Genomic DNA, 8,767 nt, shown 5'->3' on the forward strand with positions numbered 1-8,767 from the left:
ATGTTATAATTCGTGTTTTTAATGGGCGCGTTCATAATGACGCTACGTAAAATTTTAGCAGATTTTTCAATCTATATTGAGCACATTTACCCTATATCGTGGGAAAAAATTGCCAACGTCAAATAGACACTGGTTCTTTTTTTATAGCAATTACAAACTACGATTAGTCAATCCCCACAAAAGGCACTTTTTTCGCTCTGAATGTACAACCGCACCACTCAGAACCCAGGGCTGTGTACCTCCGACCTAGCGCGCGGCTGCAAAGCTTTACCTGGTAATATCTTCCGTTACAAACAAGCTTTCACCAATCTAACTTTTGAGATCAGTTCCGCTGGCTAAAAGGGAATTTCTCACCGCTACAAACATGCGTCCATGCAGCCGTTTTTTTTTGGCTCGGATCCGGCTAGTTTAGGGTACCCACTCGCGGAGTAATACATCAATGAGACCATAATGGCATTTGAGCCACTGCAGTTTATGGGGTATTGAGTACTTTTTGTCGCTGTTGTCTCCGTGAAAATGGAGATATAGTATGAGGATATTTGTAGTGAACATCTTCTTGATGGATGTATTGCGGTGATATTTGGTATGTGGGCAGATGTTGGAAAAAGGAAGGTCAATTCTGATTTTGGGCCCTGGTGTGACCTTGTGGTTGTTCTTTTTGCTCGTTCTATGTCATGTTGATCGGGCCATTTATGCCATGGCTGCCTGACCTTGTCACATATCTGCTAGACGTTATAAACAGGACCAGTCCAGCACCATGTGGTTAATCATTGATAGTATAGGCTTTGCGGCCAAAGGTACTTAGCGACGTAAGGGGACCTTCAGCGGGTATGTCACTGCCCTGCAGCACGTCGGCGGCGTCGCTGCCGTCTCAATTAAAGTTGATTTACACTTGACTTAATGGCAAAAGAAAACAAAACACACAAAACGAAAAAAAAATCCGTTTTTATCGATGAAATTAATTAAGCGCTCTGCCAAATAGCCAGGCCGCTTGGACGCCGCGAACGCACACCAGATTAAACATTGAGATACCTACTTAAGTTGTGAACTAGAAAACATTTGGTTATGTTTTTATATTTTCGATAATTCCTGTTTCCTTTATTGCCCCACCCCAGGTATTTGGCATAGCCGGTGCCGCAGCTTTTCCGTGGTCCCCCTTCCACCTGATCAGTGCGCCTATCTGGAGCGGCGTCATGGTGAGTGGGAATTACAGCCTACTGTAAGGGCCAACCTCAAACGTTAGACCTGACCGCACCACAGTACTTGTTTGCATGTGTAACAGCATTCTCCGTCACAGTTTTATGACAAGATGAAAGTGTCCTGTTAGCGTGCAACAAAGAATTTAGGACCAATGAAATATATTTTCTCAAGCGAGTCTGACCGGAACATGACTTTGGCTATGGGCACAACCTCTGGGTCTGGCGGAAGATGGAACTGAACTTCTATTATCTTACAAATTTCCCCACACTGCTTTGCCAAAGCTCGTTAATCAATAGGTGATAACTACATCACATTACGAAAAATAATACTTGGTTATGAACACGCTTATTCCACATTGCTAAGTATGATGCAGTAAGGCGATTTATGACGATGGCGTAGTAACGTGATACATGACTCATTGCTGACTCATTGGTGCGATACTTGACTCATTGCTTACGCACTGACGTGATACATGACCCAATGCAGACGCAGTAACGCGATACATGACCCAATGCTGACGCAGTAACGCGATACATGACCCAATGCTGACGCAGTAACGCGATACATGACCCAATGCTGACGCAGTAACGCGATACATGACCCAATGCTGACGCAGTAACGCGATACATGACCCAATACTGACGCAGTAACGCGATACATGACCCAATGCTGACGCAGTAACGCGATACATGACCCAGTGCTGACGCAGTAACGCGATGCATGACCCAATGCTGATTCAGTGATGCGATTTGTGACCCAATGCTCACATAGTAAAGCGTTACATGACCCAATACTCACACAGTAACGCGTTACATGACCTAGTGCTCACACGGTTACGCGTTACATGACCCTAATGTGTTTCAGGTGTTCATAACAGGCTGTCTGGGACTGACGAGTGGGAAACAGCCAACTAACAAAGGAGCGGTAAGAACGCCGATTGTCATTGTTTACAGAACATCTTTGCCTGTCGTCTTTCATTTTACTGAAAATGTGTCGACCTGTCAAATTTTTTCTTCATCTCATTTCACAAAGGTACTGGAGATCAAATAATACCCGAAATATCTCAGGGAACCTTTTGTATTGAAGAACGATCGTAAGTTTGCGTTAGTGTTTAATCTCTGTCCTTTTTGCCTGTTGCCAGATGGCGGGCTTCCTGTCTCTGGCCATCATCTGCATCATCACCAGCCTGGCGCAGTGGATCCTCTCCGCCGTGGCGCTCGGCGTGGAGAGGCCCAGCTTTTATTGCTCCTGGTGAGTGACGTCAGACCTTTGCAGTGTTTAGTAGAATAGCAGGATCTACCACTTTTCACTACCTCTTAACACACAACTCATTCTTCTCTTCTGAATATTGTTGATATGCCCGTCACGTTCATTCCCAGGCCGTACATCTATCGTGCACGTGACGGCGACAGCACGGGCATCCACTCCGTGAACCTGGTTCTGGGCCTTACCGAGTGCGTCCTGAGCTTCGCCTCCTCCATTATGTGCTGTGTTGGGCTCTGTACCGTCCCGGTGGGTAATACTGGCTAATAACGGGTACTACTGGATAATAACGTAGTAATATTAATGTATTTTTTCTTCTGTATTTACGTACATATCTATTTGTTCACTCATTCATTTATTGGCTCGACAGTTCAGAATTCATGTAACGACATGTGGCGACACTGTCCAGTATCTTAAGTACCAGACAACGGACTGGAATCCTGTGATCACTTTTGGACATGTCTGTTGATCACAGAGCCAGAACCCCGGCACCATGGTGCTGTACCACGCAGCCCCGCCGCAAGGAGGCGCTGCAGGCCAGGTGGCGTACTTCACTACTACTGGACAAGGTACTGATAGATCTTATTCTTATGTTGTGGGCATGGGCTGATGAAATGCAGGAATAGCTTGGTACTGTAAATGCAGAAATGTTCGCGGTGGATTAATGGTCGCGGTTAATGACCACTTCACCGCGAACTTAAATCCACCGCGAACGTTTTTATATAATGGTATTAGACTGCAGTCTGTGGTGTTACCGCGAACTTAAAACCTCCGCGAAAAGTAATTTTTCCCGCTACCGCGAAATTAAATCCAAGCGAACTTAAATGCATTTACGGTATTTAAAGTTTATAACTTCACTTATGTTGGGCAAGGTAGCTACTGGCACATTTATGTTTTGCTAGTATGTTTTGCTAGTATGGCGTTTGCTATTTTCACAAAATAGAAATTCTAACGCCAGTTTCAGCATTTTCTAGCAAGCGAGATGTAAATGACATCATTGCGCAAAACATATATATGATTTTGGAAACGGTCAGACGTTTCAGACAGCTTTCACTATCTTCAATCAGTGTCACTAAGGGTAGCTGGTTCAAGGTTTACCCTACCTATGAAGTCATATGCAAATGATGGGAATTTTGGAAGGTCCAATGAGAAGCAATGAGCTCGGAAGAATGGGATCGAGTCCATTAGCTCCTGTTGTTTCAATGCAGGAGCGAAAGTATTTTGCGCGGGTGGGGAGGGGGGCGCGATCCCAAGTGCCGGATAGTTCTATACGTAGGTCCCCTTCCCTGTTGAGGGTGGGATTATATATAGCCTCTCTAACTCCCCGCACGAACCAGCGGGGTTCGGGGTCTAGTCTATAAAATCATATCCAGTTGCGTCTCAGTAATTATAACTGCTTCTTGGCGTCCTGCGTACATGAAGGTCTAACCTTCATCGACGAGATGCCATTACTACAGCTACTCTAAGTTTAGATATCAGAAGTCTGGACTGTCTGCAAAGTGTCTCTAGTAACCTCATTAGGATGACAGTATATAACTGTGCGTTACCTCAGTATGATGACGTCATGCCTTACCCTTTTATAGTCGTGTCTTCGAGCGGCCAGGTCGTCCCAATCCTGATGGCGGCGCCCGGACAAGCGCCCCCTGGCGTGCAGTACGTCACAAATGCAGGGTATGCCCAGCCTTACCCGGCAGCCTTTGCGACAGGATCAGTGATGCAACAACAACCGGAAGCTGGTGCGCATGCGCCCTCCACCCCTGCTGGCGCCCCTCCAAGCTACACGGAGAAAGCGCCTCAGTAAAACGTCTCTGTGGGGGGTCGATGTGACGTCACTGCCGCCATGTTGGCTGGTTAAACTGGGAGAAATTATGACTATACATGTACATGTGTATACTAATGTAAACTGATAATAAGGTATGTGTATCAGGATGCTGATGATAAGGTGTTTGCAGTCCCGGCCTGTGCTTCTTAAGCTTCAGTCCATGTTTAAGTCATGTTATTCGGATAACAGAAAGGCTCGACACGTTTCGTCTTATATCACATGTGATCCACTGTTAAGTATTTTATTCTATGTATGCACCATCAAACCTAATCATTATGCTCTATGCACTTCCCGACCGTAGCTGATACATGTGTTGTTTTTATTTCTGCAGAATGTAAGTTCATAACCGCTTTGATAATGACACGTCTGCTGTGTTCCGCTCTGTGGCATAGTCAGCTCTATTGTTCAGCTTGCTGGGGAGAATGTAGGCCCGCATTACGCTGTAAGGTTGAACTCATGGCCTGCTATCGGCTATCCACATTAGATCCCAAGCCTGTATCAATCCGACTGGGCACTCTCAAAGAGCCAATAGGATTGAGTCCCTAAATTTTGTGGATACTATATTCCTTTGTATCGCCTCACCTGAAATAAAAAGCATTTGAGATGAAAGCTTGTGTATTTCTGACAGGAGTATGTAGGAAGGACGTGTACGTTTGTTTGTGCTGAGTGATGCGGTCAGCGACTAAAGGTAGCAGGGCGCCTCTTGCGGATAGTGAATAAATGCAGCTATAGATGTAATAATCAACGGTCAGATTTGGGGGACATTTTTAATTGATTAGAGAATGAGTTCCCTTGCAATAGAAAATAGTAAAATATCTCCAGCGAAACTGTTTCTTTATTGGATTTTCGCCCGTAACACTAACGTTATAAAATGGAACAGCATAACTGTTGTGTATCAGCAGAAAACGTCGGTAAACTACAAGTCGACTTAGACATTCATTAATACACAAAATTCTCAGCCAAAAACACCGAGAAGTTCACAAATTAGACAAAAATAGAAAAAGGCAATGACATTATACTAGCTTCTATAATGTTTTTGAACAATCCTTATTTTTGTCGAATCAACATCTGTTCATGATTTATTTCTGGATTCAAACGACAGATGAGATATTCTACTTCTTCTTGCAACATCAACCCTTTGAGCCATTTCTTCCAGAACCATCGTGAAGGCGTCTTGACTCGGGACCGTGGAGGGGTAAGAATACTGCAGGAGGGGCGCCACCTTCTTTAAGTTGTCTTGCAGCATCTTTATTCTCTCTGAAGGAATTTTTCGCAGGATGTTGAGGATGGTGATATTTCTGTCCGTCACGTCTTTCCCGTCTATAATGACAGAAAAGTCGCTGTAGTTCAGGACTTGGTCAAACGGGTATCGAACCGGGTGCTCCAGGGTAAAGGTCACGGGAACGCATCCACACGCAACGGCGTCGTAGAAGGACTTCCTGGTGGGCGAATCTCCGGGGGGTTGCAGGCAGAAGACGGAATGGCGCATCCACTCCACAACTTTCCCCTCCCAGTTCCCGCGGCACTCGGGCGTCAGCAGCCAGACCGGCGAGCCGTCTCTGCGCACGCGCGCGGCTTCCTCTGAGCTGTACGGCTGCCCCGTCACGTGAAACTGCGGTCTGAGACCCTGTCTGATTTTGTGCGCGTTTCTGGAGCTGGCTGCTAAAAACACGAACACGTCCCTTGGTACTGTATCCAGCTCACCAGCCTTCATGTGGGATTTTACATCGCCCTGACTCCCAGCTGAGATGACATGTCCGAACGCGGGGTAAGGCGCCACGATGAGCGGGCTGCCCCTCCGCCCGAAGTGCGCCCGAAGCGCCGGGGAGAACTCTTGCTCAATCCCGGCAAACACCACCCGCCTGGCCTGCGGCAAGGTCAGCAGGGAACAGTCCTGGGTCCACTGCTCCCGCTCTATCTTACCCAGCGCCATCAGGTGCGGCCTGCCCCGGAAGTAGAACGGGTAGCGTGACGTCACGTGTGAGAAGAGTTTCCGGTTCAGGGCCGTCGCGTCCAGGCCCGGGCAGAGGCAGGCGAGGCCGGCGTAGGGTGAAATATTTTTCGTAGTGCTGCAACCGCTATGGTGCCGTGTGCAAAGCTGAAACCGGAAGTGACGCGTGATCCGTGACATATGACCTCGTTCCCAGGGTGTGCAGTACACTGTGCCTTGGGAACGACCGAGCAACCATGGCTGCGAAACTATCGTCTGCCGTGGTCGGACCGCAGTTGCCAACATATAAAATCTTTAATTCAAAGCTTTAGAGGAAACACTTGCCAGTTTTAAGAAATGAGTACTGACCAACTATTCAGAAATCAAAAAAGATAAGAAGCTTTTTGGGGAAAATGGTGAGTTTTCCGATCGGGTTTCTGACCAGTTTTCTCGCGAAATGTGCTCTATAACGTTAACGTTAACTCCAATGCGCTGTATCGTTAGTATAAGTTATTGACGTTATAAGCTTTGAGTGCTCTAAAGCACTGTGTTGGAAAATGCCCCAACCACAGTCCTGCCAATGTACATGTCATTAAAACTTCAAAACTCATGTAAATCTGAATTATACTTTGGGTACCTACTGGCTGGCAAAATACACCAGATGATTATATCCTAACTGAGTTATCAGAGAAGAAACGTGACTTCACAGCAATCTAATTTATTGACATTACAGACTCATTACATCATTGAACATTGTAATTCTGAAACGTCATTCACAGCCATTGTTGTAACACTACATCACTGTACATTGTACAGCTGAACTTGCTGAAGTGTATAAAATCTTGAGAGCTAGCACACTAGCCTGGCAGGTAGGCATGCAACATGCATTAGAGACCATTAGAGATCTTAGAAATGAATTGGTCCTCATTAAAGATGCATCTATGCAGTTATACTTACACCAACGTTTCCGCATTCATATCACAAAACACCCGAAAGGCACTATGAATAAATATGAAGATTCACATTATGTCCTTTTGTTTACATGTATGCTAGTTAACTACTGCTCAAGCCAAAATGATTGAAAATTAAATTTATCATTCGTATCATGAGCCAGACCTAGTGGCTTTTACAGTTAGTTCTTGATAAAATCCTTGCATCAATGACACTCCTGAATCAGCATTTTTGAATGTATATATATGTCCCCTAGACAAGTACACATAACTTTTTCAAATTTGTTGTCAACCAAAGAGAGACATATTAGCAAGTGTAAATATTGACAAGATACCTGGCAAGCAACTGACTCCAACAAAGCTACCCTTTAAATGTTTAATCTATGTCTCAAAGTTCCTTGAAGCCTTCTTTTCATCTTCTAAATATCTGACCAAGACGACCAAAGTCTAATGTCTCCAAAGTATTGTCATCTTACAACTAACGTTATAAGAAGTTCTACAATGCCAAACACAGTCTCAAAATATATGCTTAATGTCAAGCACAGACCACATCCCAATGTGCACTGCACTATTGATCCTTAGTAAAATAACTGTTACAGTACTAGCATAAGATTTCATCTGTTACACAAGTTGGAAAAAAGTTCAACTATCTTCATGGTACAGTGGTGTTTTAGAAGTTTGTGATATATATATGTATATAGGCTACAAAAATCCAAACTTTCAAGACAAGCTAGGAATATCATATCAACAAATTGGGTAATAGAAATGCAGGCAGTTTTTAATGAAGGTTTCCATCTTGCATAGATGTTGTCACTGGTACCTGCAATGTAAAAAAAAGCCTGTCAAAATCAAACCGACTGACAAATTATTTTGAAAAGAATGAAATAAGACAAAGATATGGGATCAACCCAACAGGAGTATTTCACAAAAATTGATCAGGGACAATCCAATGTCCACCTTGGAACAGTATAAAATATAATAGTTCACTATAACAAGTGTTGGCAGGTGATATTACTCTCACGACTCAAAAAGTTTGTCAACAATAGCATTTTGTCAATTTGTCCAAATATGACACTGGTAATTGAAGATTGTAACAATGAGCTAGAAGAACACCTGGAGTGTGGATGGAGAAAAGTGTAGAAACTTACCAATAGTCTTAGCCTCATATTCATGAAGTAACATAATGATTAATTATTTCCACTATTATACAGGTGAGTAAGGTGTCTTTCCTTTGCCTATAGACCATGTAGGGCATTATACAGGTGAGTAAGATGTCTTTTCTTTGATTATGGTTCAGATGGGGAATTATACAGGTAAGTATGGTGTCTTTCCTTTGCCTATAGACCAGATAGGGCATTCAACAGGTAAGTACGGTGTCTTTCCTTTGACGACACACCAGGTAAGACACCGTACAGGTAATTAAGGTGTGTTTCCTTTAACGACACACCAGTCAAGGCACCGTACAGGTAATTAAGGTGTGTTTCTTTTAACAACACACCAGTCAAGACACCTTACAGGTAAATAAGGTGTGTATCCTTTGACGACACACCAGGTAAAACACCGTACAGGTGAGTAAGGTGAGTTTCATTTGACTACACACCA

The 8,767-nt window shown here is 44.2% G+C and overlaps 2 protein-coding genes and 1 long non-coding RNA gene across 7 annotated transcripts in view; 1 reads left to right on the forward strand and 2 right to left on the reverse strand.

Annotated features, from left to right (window-relative positions):
* Positions 1-4,824, forward strand: part of LOC118419477 — a 20,328-nt gene extending 15,504 nt beyond the window's left edge. Inside the window, exons 3-8 of one of the 5 annotated variants that reach the window (XM_035825869.1) lie at positions 1,116-1,196; positions 2,065-2,124; positions 2,342-2,451; positions 2,580-2,712; positions 2,939-3,032; positions 4,047-4,816. In XM_035825869.1, the coding sequence (XP_035681762.1) occupies positions 1,116-1,196; positions 2,065-2,124; positions 2,342-2,451; positions 2,580-2,712; positions 2,939-3,032; positions 4,047-4,264 (696 nt within the window). In that variant the 3' untranslated portion in view covers positions 4,265-4,816. Of the gene's footprint in view, positions 1-1,115; positions 1,197-2,064; positions 2,125-2,341; positions 2,452-2,579; positions 2,713-2,938; positions 3,033-4,046 lie in introns of all 5 variants that reach the window. The other 4 variants (XM_035825871.1, XM_035825870.1, XM_035825868.1 and 1 more) reach the window with 4 other exon arrangements.
* Positions 4,825-5,045: 221 nt separating this feature from the next.
* Positions 5,046-8,767, reverse strand: part of LOC118420102 (probable xyloglucan galactosyltransferase GT14) — a 10,751-nt gene continuing 7,029 nt past the window's right edge. Inside the window, exon 5 of the mRNA XM_035826805.1 lies at positions 5,046-6,333. Within this exon, the coding sequence (XP_035682698.1) occupies positions 5,358-6,333 (976 nt within the window). The 3' untranslated portion in view covers positions 5,046-5,357. The remainder of the gene's footprint in view (positions 6,334-8,767) is intronic.
* Positions 6,918-8,767, reverse strand: part of LOC118419479 — a 5,981-nt gene continuing 4,131 nt past the window's right edge. Inside the window, exon 2 of the long non-coding RNA XR_004831623.1 lies at positions 6,918-7,985. This is a non-coding gene — a long non-coding RNA (uncharacterized LOC118419479). The remainder of the gene's footprint in view (positions 7,986-8,767) is intronic.

Source organism: Branchiostoma floridae, chromosome 7, assembly GCF_000003815.2.
Source record: "Branchiostoma floridae strain S238N-H82 chromosome 7, Bfl_VNyyK, whole genome shotgun sequence".
NCBI classification, from domain to species: Eukaryota; Metazoa; Chordata; class Leptocardii; order Amphioxiformes; family Branchiostomatidae; genus Branchiostoma; species Branchiostoma floridae.